The sequence below is a fragment of the Gymnogyps californianus genome, chromosome 4 (assembly GCF_018139145.2).
Source record: "Gymnogyps californianus isolate 813 chromosome 4, ASM1813914v2, whole genome shotgun sequence".
NCBI classification, from domain to species: Eukaryota; Metazoa; Chordata; class Aves; order Accipitriformes; family Cathartidae; genus Gymnogyps; species Gymnogyps californianus.
This window is the reverse complement of record NC_059474.1, coordinates 56,891,503-56,911,916: the sequence shown is the minus strand read 5'-3', so window position 1 is coordinate 56,911,916 and position 20,414 is coordinate 56,891,503. Positions and strand designations below refer to the sequence as shown.

The 20,414-nt window shown below is 37.9% G+C and overlaps 2 protein-coding genes across 2 annotated transcripts in view; both read left to right on the top strand.

The window, feature by feature from the left end:
* CENPE (centromere protein E) overlaps window positions 1-2,246 on the top strand; it is a 39,040-nt gene extending 36,794 nt beyond the window's left edge. Inside the window, exons 43-44 of the mRNA XM_050896038.1 lie at window positions 105-367; window positions 1,267-2,246. Of these exons, the coding sequence (XP_050751995.1) occupies window positions 105-367; window positions 1,267-1,364 (361 nt within the window). The 3' untranslated portion in view covers window positions 1,365-2,246. The remainder of the gene's footprint in view (window positions 1-104; window positions 368-1,266) is intronic.
* A 4,061-nt stretch (window positions 2,247-6,307) lies between these two features.
* BDH2 (3-hydroxybutyrate dehydrogenase 2) lies at window positions 6,308-18,427 on the top strand. The gene is made up of 9 exons (XM_050895764.1): window positions 6,308-6,379; window positions 7,888-7,966; window positions 11,183-11,279; window positions 11,814-11,922; window positions 13,099-13,159; window positions 13,826-13,939; window positions 14,480-14,538; window positions 15,237-15,329; window positions 16,578-18,427. Exons 1-9 carry the CDS (start codon window positions 6,308-6,310, stop codon window positions 16,629-16,631), a joined length of 738 nt encoding a protein of 245 aa, XP_050751721.1. The 3' UTR covers window positions 16,632-18,427.
* The last annotated feature ends 1,987 nt before the right edge of the window (window positions 18,428-20,414 follow it).

Below are 20,414 nucleotides of genomic sequence, written 5' to 3'. Positions count from 1 at the left end.
AATACAGGAACTGTCTATTGTCAGGAATTTTTCCTTCCTTAAAGGAGCTACTTTAAATTTTTCTTAATTAAATGTTGGGTGATTTTTTTTTTTTTCCTTTTCAGTAATGAGCTTCAACTGAAAGAGGAACTTAGAAAATGGAAAGAAAGAGCACTAAAATGGAAAGAACGATCCTCAAGAGAAACCACTCGAGAGACAGTACCAAGGTCTCCAAGGAAGACAGTGTCATATTCCCTTAAAGAGCAAATGCCTTCACCCTCCAAGGAACCTATTTCTCAGGAAATTGTGACTCAGGACTTATCAAAGCCTCTGCCACTAACTTGTCCAACAAATTTCTTCGATAATTCCAGCTTGGGTACACTAACAGGTACATAACACAATGGTGTTCTCCTATAAAGATTTGGAGAGGCAAAATATAAGGGGTGGTCTGAGTTGAGGGTAAATGCTGTACTTTCTATATTCAGACCTGAAACTTGTATGATAACACAATTTTCCTGAATGGTTAGTCAGCTGACTGTTGAAGGGCTGACCAGCTGGAGCCGTGAAGCTTATATATGCTCTACAGAACCTAAATACTTAAATGAATCCTTCACCCCCTGAAGATTATACAAACTTTTTTCCTTTTGCTGCAGTGGAAATGTTGATGACTGACTTTAAAAAGTGAATTAGCAGAATATCATTACTAGATAGCTGATGCTCTGAAAAGTTTTGCTTTTTAACTTTACATTGGTTAAGCACAGACTTCTGGCAAAACTATTCAAAGTTAACTGCTGGTTAAGTTTTTTCTAAACTTCTTCAAGATGGTAGACTTTAGTCTTTGTTGAATCTGCCAGTCTGCCTGGCTCCAGCTGCAGTAATAGCTGTTTTGATAACTTCTGTTCCTCAACCCTGCTTAGGATTTCTTATATCTGGCCTGGTGACTTCTGGAGAAGTCTCCTAGTGATCTAAGCTAGCATATTAATGCTACTGCCCTCCTCATTACACTTGCTTCTAAAAACTTTCAGAGGGCCCCAGCAGACATGGTCAAGAGTTAAGCAGTTTTCAAGGTATTAATGGTAGACTTCCAGAAAGAATATGACTCGTTGCTGTTTCTTGTGATGGCCAGCTTGGTAATAGTACAGACTTCCTCACAACGCAAAGCTCCTCAGAGGCAAGCTTTGATAGTTGACATTTAAAACACTAGTCAAGATTAAATTGCTGTATTCCTACTGCTTGTCTAACTGGGAAAGTTTAAGTGTTACTTTAATGTTCTTGTCTTCTGTATAGATACACGACCTGCGGGAATAGAGCCCACAGAAGAACATCTTAAGCACTGGTTTGGAAATTCAGAGAAAGATAAAGCCCCTGATTGTACCACCCAATAAAGGTGCTCTATTGGAAGCTGCCTTTGCAGTGGCTACAGCCAGAATCTGCATACATGAAAGATAATTGCTTCAGGTCAAAAGCCATCAGCCTCTTCCACAAATTGAGAAGAGCTCTGGTAGGCATGCAAATCCCTTGCTGTCTTGGAGTTGAAACTTCCCACAATTGGAAAAGCTGGAATACTAGAACAAAAATGGAAAAGCAGTCATGTTGCCCACAACCTGCTGATCTGATGATGTTCTACTTTGGTGGGGTTTTTTTTTTTTGGATGGCAAAGAAAGAAAAGGCAATATATTGAAGAAATAAATGGAAACAGGAATGGATCTACTGTGAAACTTCTCAAGCTTTTCATTCTGTCATTCCTAAAACAGCCCTCTTCTGGGTGGTCAGTATTTGTATCTTCAGAGTGCTGTTGAGTTGGAAAGAACTATACTTTTTGTTTCTCAGCATATGATTTTATACCATGCTTTCTCTAAGTCCACAGAAACTGCATTTTCACCACAATTTTAACCTCTCTATCTGGACATTGCAACTGAAGTTACTAATTTTCTGTTTATAGGGCACACAATCAAGGGTTCCCCTTAAACTCCTTACAGTATTTCTGCAGCTCAGCCAATTATGGTACCAAGAGTAACTTTGTGTTTTGCATCATCTTTCAATATACTTCTAGTTCCTGCCTGAAGCTGGATATTGGCATTTTTTTAATAGTAAGCAATGGACCTGACACTTTTCTGCTACTCTAGTGAATGGAAAATAAACTGGATGATCAGGGCTCCAAGATGGACTATTTTACTAGCCTGCTTATCCGCATTGCGAGACCTACTTTTTTGTATGTTTTGTATAAGAAGGTTTGTTTTGACAATAAACTTTGTGTTAAGTATTTAAAAATATTTTTGCTGGTCATGTCACTTGTGCTGTGATCTAAGGATGTTGATTACAATATTCAGTGTCTAAAGACTATCTTTTATAGTAATCTCACCCCTTCTGTAATTACGCTTCTTGTCTGTATCCTCTATAACTTTCCGCAATGATTACTTTGTGCGGAAGTTTACTGTTGCACAAGTCTGGCACTGGTGTTTTGTTTAATTCTTCTTTCTAACTGAGTCTTTCTGTGTCAGGAAATGTCTGAAGTCTAAAAGATAGATCCTCCTCCCTTTCCTCCACACATGCCCTCCACCACCAACTAAATAGGAATTTGGTACTCAAAACCTGAGATCAACTCCATTAAGAACGAAATCATTGTCATCATGAGATGAGAAAGTCATACCTAAGAAAGATACTTGCATCAAAAGCATCATCCTTATTTGATAGGAATAAAGCTCTCAAGGATGCTAGGTCTCAAGTACTCCATTTTGGGTTACCCAAACTGATAAGCAAATGGTTACATTGACATGTTCCTGGGCATTCAGCAGTTGCTGGAATTGGAAGACTCTCACAAGGATTATTTACCTCATGGAGGTACTTCAGAGATCTTTATTAAAGAACCAACTATCTATTTACCTTGAGTAGCTGAAAACTCTGCCAACTACTGTAGCTACAAAGAAATTGCAAGCATTTATCTCTAAATCTCTGACCTGGAATGTATTTTGGGAAGTTTTTAAAGATATTGCTAGCCAAAAATACACAGGTTCTAAATACCATTACTGAGTTCAGCACTGCAATGTCTCCTTTCCTAACACAGCCATAGGTATGTAGGAGCAATTTATTTCCCGACAGCGATAAGTGCAAAGCACTGGTGTTTTTGTGGTGGATTTTCTGTTTTGTTTTGGGGTTGGTTGGGTGGGGGTTTTTTGTTTTGGTTGGCTTGTTTTTTCAATTTCCCACTATGATTAAAAGATTTCATTTGACTACCAGCTTTTTTTTCCATTCCCTCCATTTTGGTGTTCTAATAAATGAATTAAACTGACTTTTTCCTTCCAGAAGGGGGAAACAAGGTGTATATATAGATCTACCTCTTATGCAGTTTCAAGGGGTTTTTTGCTAATTATTGCTTGCTTGGAACATTTCTAGATTTGGAGATTTTTCTGGTGATTGAGTTGAAAAGCAGGAACCTATTGCAACAGGTCTGTGTCTGAATTCATTAGACAAAAGGTTAGGGATAGAAGGATAAATGCTTTTAGAAAACCTAGTCATTAAAGATTTTGTTTACTGGGGAGCTGATTTACAAAGCCTTAGAAAGCTATCATAGTTAGCAGAAAGACAAGATAAACTTAATATTACTGAACTTTGTGTATGTGTGTCCTAGTTTACCCACAGAAATGGCTTTTCTGAGGGAAAACATGCCCAGATGAAGTTCAGGCAGGACTCTCAATTCTTTAAGAATACTATCAGGGTAGCTTAGGTCTGGTGCGAGCTTGTAACTAAACTAGTTTGTCCTAGAATTTTCCAGTCTGATATTAACTCTGCCTTAACAAATGTAAGTTAAACCACTGGATGCAAAAAGAAAAGATAAGTTGGTAAATCACCAGTATTCATCATGCCAAGTATTGTCCTAGTTTGGACTTTGATAGCTTATATTGCTAGAGAGATTGCTTGGGAAAAACATGTTTGTGGCCTTTTTTTGGTGGGAATCCTGTTGATTTCTTGAATTCCTTAGGGAGAACGGACAGCTAATGCTGGTGATCCTTTTTTGTCCTTTCCTGTGCAGGAGAAAAATCACACTTTTAAAATCTTGAGTTTCACTAGATGGCAGCATCTCAATGTTTCAACAGGAAATTACGTTCATATAGAGAAACTTACCAGTTAGACTACAAGTCCCAACAAGCACAGCAAAAAAAGTCTAAAACTTCCTTTTGTACAAAGGTCAGTAAATATAACAAGCTGTTTGAGATCTCTTGGTAAGTGACTATATTAATACTTACTTTCAAGTGCTTCCTAGAATTGGTGTGGCAAATGTTCATTAAAACTGGTTGTTAGATGGAAAAATGTATTTATAGTGCATTTTGCTTCCAAAGCGTTAAGGTAATTTGGGGAAGTACTTGAACTGATCAGGTTGGTTTTTTCCACTGAAAAGATGTATGTGACAACAAAGAGTAAGAAAGAGCTTCCTCTGACTCGAGGGAGCACTTTGAGCTCATTGTTGAGATACTCAGGACTTGCTACAATTAATAGAACCTTTCCCAGAATTTTATGTTTGAGGAGTTGTATTTTGGAAAGCTTAGTGCATTAGAGAGACAGTGCAACCTAGCTGTGTGTGTAATTTCATTTTGCTCGCTTAACTTGGTATTTTTCACCTGTCAATGCAAAAACGTTATGCTAAAACAGGCCCAATCTCACATAATCTTATATACCCTACCATCAGAGGCATCTGAAGAGACGTCTTTTTACTAGCCAACATAAAAAGTGATTTTAAGGTATTGTCTTTCCCCTAGTTACAAAGGTGCATCTCAGTTACTGTTTGCTTAGGAGACGGTTCTTTTGTTTTGTGCGTGCTTGCTTTCTGTGTGTGTGTGTGTGTGTGCACATGTGTGTCCTAGTTATGGGGGGAAAACCTACAGTGAAACATTTCAGTGTCTTGAAACATGGTCTGTAACTCAGTCTGACTTTAAATCAAAAGAGTTAATGTTTTTTGTGTTAGAACAGAAAGAATTTTTCGGTTAAACTGCTTCAGAAGAAGTCTGACTTGCTGAATCTGTAACCTTCAGGGGAGCATTAGTTTTGCTCCAACTTTTTGTCGGGAAAAGCTGCTGAGAAAACAGATAGAATTTCTGGTCAAAATCAGAGAAATGAATAATCTGGTTTAAGATGTAGGACACTAAATTTGACTCGGTAATCTGAGTCACAGCATGCATTTGAGCATCTCTAGATGATAGCACTGGCTGCTTAACCTAGGGGAGATTATGGCATCTTTATCTTAACTTCTCAGTGAAGTACTCATTACGTTGGATTCATGTATATATTTAAAGACTTTAGGTTCTTGGGACACCTTTCTACACTCATATATACATAAACAAATTTTGCTCTGTGGATTATAAAAGTGCAGAAAGTTTTGCTTATTGGGAAACCAGTTAACAAACACCAGATACCGCACTCTGACTGGAACACAGTGACCTTACTTTTTAGGCAGTTCTTTGAAACATCCTATTAAGTAGTTTACTCCTTAAAAAAACCAAAAAGCCTACTGGAAACTCCTGAATCCATAGGGGTGAGAGGATGGCATTTGCTTTTATTTCTCTGTCTGCAACTTTACATGCTGTATTTCTTTAAACATTATGCAGCATTAGAAAGCGTGTGCTTGGGCAGAAGAGAAGAGGGCTACATTTTGCCCTCTGGCTGCTATGCATTGAGTAAGGTGGAACCTCCTGGAAGTTCCCTACCGCTTGCCCCAGGCCTGCTCAGTAGTTCCCTGAGAGCAAGCAACGCGAGAGGCGTGAGACAAGACAGAGCTTCATTCCCACCCTCCTGCCTTGTTGGAGCTGGGACTCTGCTGTGCTGGAAGATTCCTAAGACAACTCAGAGAATACACCAAGGCCAGTGTATGGTGTGGAATTTATTGCAATCTAGGAAGGCGATGAGTTTGTAGCTTGAGAGGAGTAGAAGAAGGACCTGCTTGCTAAGAACACAATGGACAGTGGAAGCACTAGATTACAAGCTATTGTACTTCTATTCTGTTTCATATTGACTTTTTTTTCTGTTTAAGGAAAAATAAAGTCTGGTTTCTGTTATAATAAAGCTTGGCTTTTGAGCTCAAATGTCTTTTGATCTTTTTGAGGTCCTTACTTATGGGGGGGGAAAAAAGTTCAGGCGGTATCCCCCTCAGAACCCTGGATGACTCAGGGTCACACTGCAGCCAAGCAGGACCATCTGTGATATGATTTGATGGCAGAGGTACTCTGAATCATGTCTAGTTTTTGGAATGCATTTGCTTCTGATTCCCAGGGAATATTGTTGGCTCACCTTTTTGTTAAAGATTCTGTGACATCTTTTGTCTGCGCAGGTCAGCAGTATGGGTCGGCTTGATGGGAAGATCATACTGCTGTCTGCAGCAGCACAGGGGATTGGACGAGCAGCTGCTATAGTAAGTTGGAAAATGTTTGTTCTGCTGTACCTAAGCTAGGTCTCTAATGCTAGCTTGTCCAATGATACCTGCACCAAACAAGTTCTTGAATTAATAAACCATAGATGAAGCCAGAACTACCCATTGAAAAATTCAGGGAATAATATAGTCACTATACTGTATCCTGCATGCTTTGTGCTGTTTGAATTTCTGAAAGTCTTCAGCTCTGAGCGGTGACGTTAGGCAAGGATAAGAGCAAGATTTGAGAACAGCTGCAACTGCTTTTCTAACAGTATATGGCTGGTACTGTTTGTACCTTTAATCCAGTATCTCCGCTGCTTTGTTCTGGGAGAAGATAAGGAGGATAGAGGGAATATTTTCTGTTATAAGGCTGGATACTGCAAAGATCCCCTACAGTAAAGCCAAGATATTTTATCTACATTAATAGTTGACGTAACAAAGTCTACATGATACTAACAGCACAGCTACAACATTGTTCACAATGAGCAACTGTGAGAAATCCTTTACAAATTGTAAATTTAATTCCTTTTGATCAGTTCTTCCCCTGCTACTTCCTTCTTCCATGGCAGATAGAGAAACTAGTAGTTATCTCAGTATCTCCATAATGTAGTCAATAAGCCAGGAAAAGCTCCTGTAAGTAGGATTTTTGCCAGACTAGTTAGTTTCTCATGCATGCAGTTAAGAATGCAGAAGACTGCTGATCTTGGCACTTACATTAAAACACTCAGTCCAAGAAGTAGGTAATTTTCCTGATGATTTCACTTTGTAAATACCGAACAAGCCAGGGAAGGCTGGCATGTTTAATGCCACTATCCTCTTAAGCTGCACTTGAGACACTTATTTTGAAGACTAGGGGCTACAGTCTGAGACGTCAGAATGCTTTTGACACAGAGGTTACTTGTTAGCATAGCTGTTGATTTATCAGTAATCACAATGCAAAGAAAGCAGGTTTTGAGGGGAGCATCAAGAATGAGGGAATATCTCTGGTTAAGTATCAAAGAAAAGTCGTGCTTCTTTTAACATTGCTCTATTCCAAAGATTTGGATGCAAAGGATTTTCATGAAGTTTATATACCACCATTCCTTTTTTATGACTCTTGCCTTTACCTGTCAAATCCCATAACTTCATTTAAATCCAACAATAGAGACAATTCTAGCCCTACGTGTTTATAACGTGCTTGTTAGTGCATATGCAGCTAATAAGGGCAATAATAATACCAGTTGTCTTAGTCTGGTTACTGTTCTTATACTTTATTTATGGATTCCTTACTTTAAGGAAGAGATCTTAAATCTGTCTTATATCATGTGTAGTTACTTAGTTGTCCCCAGGATGTGTGGTAATTGATGTCCATTACTCCCTGACATGCCCAGAATGAAAAGTGACAGATCAGCTGCCTTCAGCCAACTTTTATTTGAAGCCAAAAAGGAAATGAGAAGAAGACAGATTTTATTTCTGGTAAGATCTGGAATATCTAAATATAAACTGCTTCTCTTACTTGTATTCTTCAGGCTTTTGCTAAAGAAGGAGCCAAAGTCATTGCTACAGACATCAATGAGTCTAAGCTGCAAGAATTGGAGAAATATCCAGGTAAATGACCTACAGTAGGTATTAGTTCAGCTCTTGCAAGTTTTGTTGTAGACTGGCTGAAATATAATTTGAGGATAGGGCAAACTACAAAAGGCCAAAAAAAAATGGAAAATATCCAGACTAATTCTTTAGATGTTGGCATTGCTTTATTCTGTAGTGTGGAATGGTAGAGATTTAGCATGTAAAATACTGCAGCATCAGCATATCAGACAGTATTATTCCAGGCGTGTGGAATAACTTTGAGTTTCTTGTGTCACAAAAGCAGTTGATTTCTGCTTCCCAGAATGGCACCCATTTCAGTTACCTAGTCACTAGGCTAATTGTCAAACATGTCACTCTAAAAGGCATGGAATGCTTTTCTCTGATCCCAAGAACTAACATCCAGCTATACAAAAAGTAGATTTAGTGTCTTGTATTTCCATGGTCCATGCTTACTAAGGAATGCATTAAAAGGACAGCTGTCTAGTAGAATTCACATGTCTTCAGAAACTAATTGCACCAATGCTAGATAAGCCTATTCTGTTTGTACAAATGCTCAGGCCTGAAGGTTGCTTTCCTACAGATATCACAGGAACATACTTCAAGGAGCAGGTTTTGCATAGCTGTGTTTCTTAATCATAAGTGACACAAGTGTGGGACATTATATTAAAAAATTATTTTTTCAATCTTGAAATAAAAATTAAGGCTTAAATATGTTTTACAACTGAAAATGCTTCCAACTTAATTTGACGGAAGGAAGTGGATTTAATGAATTCCTATTACAGGGTGACAGTCAAATACGCAAAACCACTTTTCTCTGGCACAGCTTTTGGATTGAACATCGGTCTCTACTGACTGGAGTTCACCACAAGCAATCCCTCTGTAATTCTTTAGGAACTTTAGGACTTTCCAGGTTCATTCTGAGGGTATTTAGGAAAGTGTTACATTTTGAACTGTGCATTTTTTCCCTCTGCTAGTGTTTTCACAAGGAAAGAGGTAATTTTCCATATACTCAGAGCCATTGCCATCCTTTTGACATACGATTAGTTAAGCTATAATTCATCAAGGCTTGGCACATTGTGGACTTTGAATTTTATCCAGGAGAGATAATTCCAGTGCTGATGTTAATCACCAGCCTGTAGTCTAATTGCATCATTTTACACAAATCTCTTCAAAGGTGTCTATATCATTTAACTAAGGCATATAAAGCCTGTTCATGGATTTGTCAGTTTGGCTTCAAAAGAAACAGGTGTTTATCCATTTCAAATCGAATTCTCCCATAATTTAGACATCACTCAGATGCTTTATGGACAGCTTTACAGTATTTCATAGAATCGCGTATGCTGGATGAGACCTCTGGAGGCCACTTAGTCCTGCCTGCTGCTCGAAGTGGCTCTGGTTAGAGCAGGTTGCTCAGGGCTGTGTTGAGTCAAGTTCTGAACATCTGAACATTCTGAACATCTGAAATTCTGATGGAATTTCCTCAACAACCTCTGTAGGCCTCTGTTGCAGTGCCACTGCCCTCATGGTTTTAAAATAATAATGATATTTTTTAAAAACCCAAACAAACCCAAGCAAACAACAAAAAACCCCCACCAAAACCCACAAAACCCAAACACACCTTATATTCAGTCAGAGTTTTCCATGTTCCAACTTCTTTCTGTTGCCTTTTATCCTTCCACTGTGGGCCTCTGAGAAGTCTGGCTCCATCTCCTCTACAGTCTCTCAATAGATAGTTGTAGACATTTATTAGACTGTGTGTCACTAGTTGCACATGACTGAATTGTCAAAAAAACTGTTTTGGGGCACAGGTGTGTTCCGCACTAGATGTCCCTTCATCCTAGATGCAGGATATGCTGTGACCAGGCTGTGGTAAAAGGGTGATCAGCAGCAAGTCTTGGTGTCCTGGGAGCCTAATTGTACCCACTAAGGGAACTACTGGAGTACACCCTGACTCCTTTTCCACTCATCCAGGTTTCCTTTGGATGAAAAGTTCATGTATTTGAGAAGGGGGCACAGCTCAATCTTTACATACAGTATAGAGTGAGGGTGCAGGCAAAGTGTGTCATGAAGTATGCCTATTCCATAATAAGGATTCAGCCTTGACATGGGTGAGAGAAGCTAATTGTGTTAGATTACTGGAAGCTACTTAAGTAAATGAGATAAAATAATATGTAGATTATATCATATCATATATTACAGCTCATCTGGAAGAGTAGTTCTTTTACTTTTGCTCTTTTTGCTTCTGGCCAGAGAATGGCACGGCTGTGGTTGGCCTTAAAACAGTTCTGTTAGAGCTGATTCTATTGAAAAGCGTTTGGAAGAGTTGAGCCTGACCCTGTTTTGCAGTAATTATGTTTCTCAGTCTTTCAGAGATAACTTCTCTGAACAAAATAGAAGAGTTGGGGGGGGGGGGTTTGTTATCAGTGGCTTTCTTGAAGGTATGGCACAGGTACAGCTGGTGCTATAAGGGCTGACAGTGACAGCTGCCAGGCTGAAATACATAGAAACTTATAGTGAAAAGCAACATGTGTCCGGCCCTCTTTTGTTTGATTATAAACAAATAATTGCAAAAACATAAACATCATATTTTTAAACTAGCTTTCGTGATAGAAGCCATCGATTTGTTACACTTCCTCTTCATTGCTATTATCATGGCTATGACATCATTCCAGGCTATGTAAGTTATTGGCTTATGCAAAATCACTTTTTCTCATTAATTAAATGGTATAAAGCTGATTCATCATATCCTCAACTGCACATGGATAGATGGCATGTAATGTGATTGTGAGTGTATGTGACACATGTAACTAGTTTCAAGCAATTATTATTCTATAATAGTGGGCATGAAAGCTTGTTTTGATTATACAGGCTCTGTAATTCTTCAGTTTGAGAGCACAGTGGAATTCAAATTTATTGGAAATGTTTTTATGGTAAATGACATTAGCTCATCTGCTTGTGTGATGCTGTATGACAATCAAATCAGTTGATCTTTTTTTAATTCCCTTCTGAAATTTTAAATAGCATGCCATGCTGTCCATTGCTGTCCTGATTTAACTATTGCACTAATTTAAGTGTAGCTCTCGCTTAGTGAGTCTCCATGTCGTGGTGAACCACTGAGAGGGGACTGTTCCTGGCAAGCCACTGACTTGAATCGTAGATGCAGTCCTCAGCACTTCAGAAAAATAATGCTGATCCCTAGCCAAATGCACTGAAATGAATACCATGTTTTTCTAGGCATTCAATTACGGGTTCTGGATGTCACCAAAAAGGAGCAGATAGAAAATCTGGCCAAGGAGATTGAAAGGATTGATGTCCTCTGTAACATTGCAGGGTAACCAGCTTCTGTTTGATCCTACTTCTTTTTCCAGTTTTCCCTGTCCCCCAGAAGTAGTTTCTTTTACTTAAATGCATTTTATTTCTTTTGCTTTAATGCATTTTATATCTTTAATATAAGTTTTCATGTGTTTTCATCAGCACTGAACTCTTTGTGTGTAGCTGTGTTACTCAAACCAAGACAGAATGGCTCTGGAATTTGTTATGTTTTCCTCACTCTATGGGTGCCCTATACTGGTGGCTTTGGCCCTCTTGGCACAACAGCGAGCAAAGTTGATGGTCTGCCAGTGCTCTATCTTTTTTTTTAATTTCCCTATTACCAAACATTTCTTTGCACATATCAGATCTGTCTTGTCTCCCTGATACTCATCAGAAGAAATATACTGTTGCTTGCTTTCTTCCAAAGAGCTCTTGTCACTCCTTTTCAAGGTTGGAAGGGTTAGCTATTACAAAATAGCAATGGAAAAATATGCATAAAAAGTCATAGAAATGTAAATCACAGACAGTAATTGACTTCATGCACTTACTCTAGGTTTGTTCATCATGGAACCATTCTGGAGTGTGAAGAGCAAGACTGGAACTTCACTATGAACCTCAATGTTCGCAGCATGTATCTAATGATCAAGACGTTCCTTCCTAAGGTAAGGCTTGGTGGCCCGTGTGTTTTAGTCTCTGCTGCATTGTGTTTGAAGCGTGAGAGGTCTAAGTTGTTGCCACTGTGACAGCACAGGGTTTGAGATAAAAAGGCAAGTATGCAGCGTTGAATAGGGGAGGCCCTTTGATTATAGCAATCCTGCTCTAAAACATTCTCTACATTGTGTAATCCTTCAAGTAGACAATCTATCTAAAGGATATGGTAGAGAAGATTAATTCAGGGGTTTTGCCCTATGTAATTTGTAACTAAAATCCTTCAAATGCAGAGCAGCGAGGGAGCCATTGCAATACAGTTCTACCATATTATACTATAGCACACAGCTGCACAATACCACCACTACAATATATTTATAAAATATGTATATTAATATGAATTTTATGCAAATCTGGAAACTATCTTGTGAAGCAATTCAGTGTCACTGATGCCAATATGCTGGTTATATCAGAACAACAATCCAATTAGTCTAGCAGCTTGAGGACGCTTGTTGTGTTTGGCATAGTAACTAGGTTCGGGACTACAAAAATTTGTGGACTGAATAAGGTGTTTGTATTCCTGTAAATGCAAAGGCCAGAAGTGGAAGCTGTGACCACGACTGGATGACGACTACTCTTTTCAGTGTTGTTCCAGTCCTTTTTGTTTGGTTGGGTTTTGTTTGGTTTTTGTCTTAGCTGATCTTCATTTTCAAAGGTTCTTTATAACTTCAGGCATCTCAGGTTTTGAGATGCCTAAAAAGGTTATAACTTAAAGAAATTTAGCTACAATTCAAAGATGGTAGAGAGTTGTGTTTTAGTCTTCTCCAAAGCCACGGAGAAGTGAATTAGTGCATTGGTAGATGGCATGAGTAGATGTCTATGTAGGGTAACTTACTGTGGTGACAAGAGGACAAAGATTCAGAGGTGGCTATCTGGGGAAAAAATCCTTTCCTGTCACAGTCTTCACCCGTGAGATGACTTACGAGAACCTGGTGAGAATTTCAGATTCTGCTTTACTACTTCAGTCAATAGATCAAAAAGAGATAAGCACCTATTCATGCCAATTAAACTTTGTTACCCTGTGTATCAATTGCATGTAGGGCTGTTCTGTGGGTTGTTACGGGCTATTTTGCCAGACCTGCAGATGACAAAATAGTTTGCATTTAAATGACATAAGTATTCCTTTGCAGATGCTTAAACAGAAATCTGGAAATATAATAAATATGTCTTCTGTGGCATCCAGCATTAAAGGTCAGTAGCTTGCTAGAGAATTCCTTATATAAATCTTTAAAATGATGGGAATGCAAAATAAATATCGCACAACTTTGAATTTAGAGGACACCGCCAATCCTGTGGAGAGATGCAATTAAAAAAAAAATGAACACAATTCATACATACATGTAAGGACACAGATGGGAAATTGCAGAAACACTAAGATCCTTGCCTTTGACCTTTTGAATCTGTGTCCTGAATGTTTTGTAGCATCCTTTTTACCAGTTTGTATTAACTGAAAAGAAATTACTTCTAGTGATATCTTACTACATATGTCCTTCAGAGAAGCAATGAAGAACTGACAGTTATGTAAGTGCTATAGCTATGCTTTCCAAGGAAGCCTGATGAGTAACAGATGGGTCTCTGTTCCTAAATCTTTGTTTGCTTTGTTAACTTTTCTAGACTACTCCCCAAACTTATGCTATTGAAAGATCGTGTGCTTTGCATCTGCTGTATGCCTGAGTAGAATTCTGGCAGTCAGCATTCTAGTTAGCCCACCCTTATGGAGAGACTACAGGTGCTACAGGAAATGCTGGAGTCCAGAAGCAGGTGCATATGGAACAAACTTGGCTCTCTTTTTCTTTTTTTTTTTTTTTTTTTTTTTAAATATGTTTCTACGTTGCCTTCACACTGACCTTCTGTTAGGTGTTGTGAATAGATGTGTATATAGTGCTTCAAAGGCAGCAGTTATCGGTCTAACAAAGTCTGTGGCTGCTGATTTCATTGAACAAGGCATCAGATGCAACTGCATATGTCCTGGTAAGTATTCTTACATTATTTTGGAACTAGGAGCAGATGCTAGAACGCCTGATTTTGTTTGACATTGTTAACAAAGAATAGACTTGCAAGTGGCAACTAAAGTTACCCACAATCTAAAAGAACCGGACATGCTTGAAATATTTCTGAGATTTAAAATAGAAACATTGTTACTTTTGTAGTTAAACTGTATGTTTAGTCTGTTAACCCAGCACATGCACATTATATATGCATTACACAGTATTTGAATGTTTATTTTCCAAGATACAGTCTAGGAAGTTAGAAGCAGGCAAGGGCTAGCTAACAAGCTAGCCATTGTTTAACCATCTGAAAAGTATTGAATCTAATTCTTAAAAGTCTTGCCTTCTATTGAAATTTAGAATCCTATGCTATGTTGATAGTTTTGCAGTCTTTCTCCTGAATCATATTATGAATTTACACATAAGTGTTAAGACATACAAATAGAACCAATGAACTGCATTTTTTTTTGTCAGGATTGTTGATGCAGTCGATTTTTAACATTGAATTTTATATTTTGCTTAGGAACTGTTGACACACCATCTTTACAGGAAAGAATCCAAGCCCAGCCTAACCCAGAACAGGTGAGAAAGCAATTTATTAGTTTGATCATGTGCGTACATATGTTTAACTCCCTTTAAAATAAAAAAAAATATATAGTGGCACTTCTGCCCATATTCAAGAATGTCCCCTATTTCAGACAACCAATGATAACATAACAGTAGTGTCTCCTTTGATAGTTTAGTCAGTTTGTACTCAAGACAGAAGTCTTAAAATGCCTCAGAAGGATACTATTGCTTAGAGAATACAGAGGGTCTGTCATCTATGGAAGCATTTGCAACCATTGGTTACAGTATCTAGTGCAAAAGTAGAAGACATTTTCTACTGTGGCATGTGGCAGCCACAAACCAGTGCAAAACCACTATAGAAAGGGCATTCTGGCTTATGCATTTCAAAATTATTTGGGATGCTTAACCATACTGATAACTATGAGCCCCCATTTGAAGGGCCTGGGAATATCTACCACCAAAGGAAGAAGGACTTATGTTGGCTTTATTCTGGAACCAGAGATTTAGGTCCAGTCTCCTACTATTTTTCAACTTAAAATTCATACCACTGTTAATCTTCTAATTTCTTTTTCTAGCATAAATTCCCTACTCAGTGTACTAAAGGAAGTTATGACGTATGGCCTGTTTCCAGTATTGCTTTGTACATGTCATACTAATCAGATTAAAAGAATTGTTTTTTATTTTTGATATACCAAATGCTCCTGTATATCTAGGCATTGAAAGACTTTCTAGCCAGACAGAAGACTGGTAGGATGGCTACTGCTGAAGAAGTGGCCCATCTCTTTGTGTACTTGGCCTCTGATGAAGTAAGTATGGAACAATAAAATTTCCTGTCACAGAATCCCATGCTACTTTGCTGCTTCACAATAGAGAGAATTCGTTTTAGGAGGATTTATATTGTCTTTGAGCTGGATTATTACAAAAATAAAAAAACTGACGATCTTTTACTGAGTTCAACCTACGATACAAAAAGTACTCTGAATGTTGGAAGTGATTGTTAAGGCATTATGTATTTGATGCCATAGCCTGGTCGTTTCATGTCATCTGAGCAAATTGACTGATCCTAGATCATCCTGAAAGACAGAAGAAATGGGCTTGTCTGCTTTTCCAAGTTTGCACCATGGCTAGATGGTGTTTTAAGGAGGTAGAATTAGTAGTCATCACCTACCTTCACTACTCAAGAGCAAATATTTGCATAGAACTGCTGGAGATTTTAGCTAAAAGGGCTAATGCTCAGAGTCAATCTACCCTTTCAGCATAAAAAATAGACCTACTGAGGCTGTTATACACCGAACTCTTAATGACCACTGCAAATACCACCAACACTAATGAGCACACATCAAGGTTATTTCAGATGCTATAAATTTACTATGAATCTAAAATTGGACTGGATTCCTCTACACTTGTCCAGCAGTCCTAATGAGCATAACACAATACTTTAATGGAATTAATTCAGTCTTAATGTTGCTATCTATCAGTAATCTCTTTTCATTTTCATCTTGGTTTTAGCGTTTCTGTAAAGCTACTAATTTTTTCCAGTCTGGTCATAGGATTTTCAACCTTGTGTAGACAGAATTCCAGTTTTCCAATATATTCCAGTATGCTTCAGTACTGCCATAGAGAAGAATGTCAACAGCTCAGTTGCTTACCTCACTATCTGCACAATCTAAATTTTCAGTTAGGTCCCCTTATAATTATTGGCTGACCTGGTCAGATGCGGCTCAGCTGAACAGAACTAATAACGTCATAGTGTGAGGTATTATTCCTGCAGGTAACATATCTGAGTCTAGCTTATGTGAATTTGTACACTCAGGATGCATTCTCATCTTAATGCCTCTAATAATACTTTTGCTACGCTCCCCTGAGTTAGCTGAAAGGCTTCCATTTCTATGTTTGTTTATATTCTATTTATTTAGATTTTTTTGTAAAACAAAAAAACAAAAAAAGGTTTGTATAAAAAGAAAGCAGTTCTTTGAATTTAAAGAAAAAGTGTTTCCCTGTAATTAGCCTTGAAAAATTACTTAAAATTATTGTTACTTTTTATGTAATTTCAGTCTGCCTACGTGACTGGTAATGAACTAATCATTGATGGAGGATGGCGCTTGTGATTGACCCTACCTGCAAATGGAAATTCATAACATGAAAGGCAAAAAGTGAGGATCATGTTTCTCAGTTAAGATAGCTTGCAAAGATTTAGATCATGCACGTGATGTCTTTCAAAACAAATTTGGTGCATTTTTACTGCTATATGATCTCTTTCTAGAATGATCTTACTGATTCACTTTTCCCTAAATAGTGAAACACGGGACTAAAACATACTTCATGTGGCTTCAATTTCTGGTAACTCCAAAAACATGAAAGAATAGCAATTTAACGTTTAAGATTTCAGAGGGCAAAGAATATTATTTAAGGTACAAAATCTGAGTTGTGTTTTAAGCAAATCTGGATGAAAGGAAAGTATTTGGAAGCTAAACGTTCACAATTAGATTTCCTACTAGCATTGACAGACTATCCAGAGAAAACAGAGCAACTACTATTAAATCAGCCAAACAGATCCTGAACTAAATGCAGTTTAAACAGAAGAAAAAAGAATAGTAAATTTGACGATTAGAATGTTTGAATCATTTTGTTACTGGTAATAGATGTTTCTATATTAGAGAACATACTAGTTGCAAATTGTACTTGAAAGCACATTCTGCTTTGCAAATTACAAAGTAAGTTCTTTCTGCTCTGTACTATTGTTAGCAAAATGTTTTAGAACTGTAATAGCTGTAGAAAAACAGTCTGAATTGTTGAAAAGAATATGTCCCAAGCCTGACAACGCTTACATATCCAAAGCGGGCAGTGCAAGACAGTTAAACACTGTAGATACATGGTGTATGGGCACATGAAACTTCCTGCGTATACAACAAAGAGTGTACATGCACAGCTGGTTTGTGCAACTGCAATGTCCATTTTCCAGATTCTGGACAAGTTAGGCTGTCGGAATCTGGAAAAGCAGTAGCGCAAAAGGGAGGACAACAGATTACCATTAGAAGCAGTAGGATTGGCCACTTTGTGGAGTTTGGGAGGGATTTTTTGTTTAAGCACATAACCACTATAGACACTGTCTTCATGAAGCAGAAATGATGGAGAGGAGCCTGCTCTAATGGTTAAGACTAAAGCTTATAGCATGGAGAGAGCATAGAGAATTACATATAGTTTCACAATCAGTTAGAAAATGAGTACATTAACTAGTACAAAAGAGGTCCTAGTGGAAGAAATAGAGACCAGAACTGTTTCATTAATAGTATAGATCACTCCTAAAATTATGTTGGAAGTATCATTACTATATCTTTTTTTTTTTCTCTCCGTCCATGTACAGAAAGTACTATGCAAGGACATCACTCTGGTAGGCATGAATGGGGGTATATGTGGGAGAACTATTCTTAAATGTACGGGTGGATCTTCATGAATGCGCTTGTCTTCTGGCACACAAGCAAAAGGAGTGGATTTTACCACTCTAGACAGAGCCAATATGTTCATTTTCAAAAGGATGTACTAATATTAGACAAATACTGTCAAATCTGTATGCTAGGTGCTAGGCTTTGGTATTCTATTGCTTGATTCTCAAATACCAATACAGTTCATGCTAAAGCACAAGGCTAAGTTTCTCTGAAAAGGACTGTTTCTACAAGAGTTTGTGTTGATGTTTTTATTGTGATAGCACATGGTAGGTTTGATTTATGAATCAGAAACCTATTACCATAAAGTCTCATACTCTGGGAGAAAACATAGATCCTGACCCGGAGATCTAAGGCAATGAATAACCTGAATTCCAAAACTATTTGTTTTGCTAACATACTGTTAAAATTAACTTGAATGACACGGGCTGACTGCCTATAAATATGGTCACCTTAAAAAAGATTGCACACAGCTCCATTTATCTAGTTTGTGAATGAAGCTGTATGTAATTTCATATATATTCATATATATTAAATACATATATATGTGGGGGAGGAATTAAAGAATAAATGCTACTGAATATGATTGATCAGTAATCAGAAAGCACGGGGAAAAATGTACAATATTTTGTCCGTGTTTCTGTAACAACTGCCATGTTTTTAAAATTATTGCTTAAGCTTTTCAATATTAGCTGAAGCATTAATATAAATTATTTTATTTCAAAGATAATGGAACATGTCTAGTTAAAATCAGGCTTCTTATTTTAAAATTGTAAGTAAATGTAACGTTTACAAATGAGAAAGTATTGTGGATGTTGGCCTCCTCAGGTTCATTATGGGTTTAACTTTTACCTTTAATCACGGTTGGAGCATTCTGATCTTGTGTAGTTTGTTTATGGGGTTTTTGAGTATCTAGTATTTCAATAAAGTGACCCTGGCAGCCAAGCAGGATCAAGTTGAGGCAGAAATCCAGTTATCCAAAATGGCTCCACCAGTGTTCACTGATGTAAATTCAAATGTTAAAAGTTCAGGCTGGCAGGATACTGTTTTGATGGTTTCAGTGTTTGATATGAAGGCCAAAGTCCTTCCTCTGTAGTAGGTGTAGAAGGCTTACCTTGAAAAGAGAATCCCCCCGCTGCAGTAACAGGGGAAACTTGCACTGTGTATTCTGAAAATATAATTAAGAATCTGAGAGAAAATTCATTATACTTATTGCATATTGAACTTTATTAGTTAACATTTCTTCACTCACTGGTGATTGTAATATACAGATGCTACTCAGAAATGGCTTTTCTGTCAAAGCACTCATGCAAGAAAAGGAGATACCATCTGCTTTTTACATTGCACTACAAGCACAGAGATACAGATTTTTTCAGTGGTAGTCCAAGACGCTGGTGGACCAGAAAAAAAAAAAATCAGCAGAAATTACTGTCTCTTGCCTTATTAGCAATGCTTTTCATGGGTGTGTTAACAGCTACAACTCTGAAATGTGTTCCAATGTCTAGAGGTTTTCCAGCAGACTTGCTGGAATTATTAAAGGAGAGTGCTTCTTAATGCTCTTGTGACCTCTTAATTCCCTGGTCTGTTTTTAATGGAACTGGGTAATTCTGTTTTCCTTCCACCCCAGTGATAATATAGATAATAAAGAGGAGATTTTTGACTTTTCAGATTCTAGGTCAAACTTTTCTCTTGTTGGGGATGGGGGAAGAGAATTCCCTGATTCAGAATCCTTCTGGAAAATTTAATCTGATCAAAAAACAGTGCTTTTTTCTCTCAGATTTGTAGTCAGCTTAATTCTGTGTAATGCTACTAGTAGCAAAGTAGCAACATGTTGCATTTGAATCTGCTTTCACATGCACCCAGCGTAGCTTGCAAAATGAGGTTGAGAGGTTTGTCTCATTTCCTCATGTGCGCTTACAGATGAGGTGCACACACTTGATTCTTTTTTAAGAAGTAGAAATGTCTTGATGGGAACACCACAAATATGCAAGTTCGTTTTTTTGTTTTGTTTTTTTTTTTACTCTCCTGCCTGCCCCAATGCAATTCTTCTGCATGCACCCAGAGCAGAATCATCTAGAGATCCTTACCCTTTCTTTGCACCTAACCTCCAACTGCAGTGCCGCAGTCTGAGTAAGAGGATTGTGTGCAGCTTCCTGTCCTGGTTTCAGCTGGGATAGAGTTAATTTTCTTCTTAGTAGCTGGTACAGTGCTGTGTTTTGGATTTAGTGTGAGAATAAAGTTGATAACGCGCTGATGTTTTAGTTGTTGCTAAGTAGCGCTTATCTTAAGCCAAGGACTTTTCAGTTTCCCATGCTCTGCCAGCAAGCAGGTGTGCAAGAAGCTGGGAGGGAGCATGGCCAGAACAGCTGACCCAAACTAGCCAAAGGAGTATTCCATACCATAGAACGTCATGCCCAATATATATACGGAGGGGAGTTGGCCGGGAGG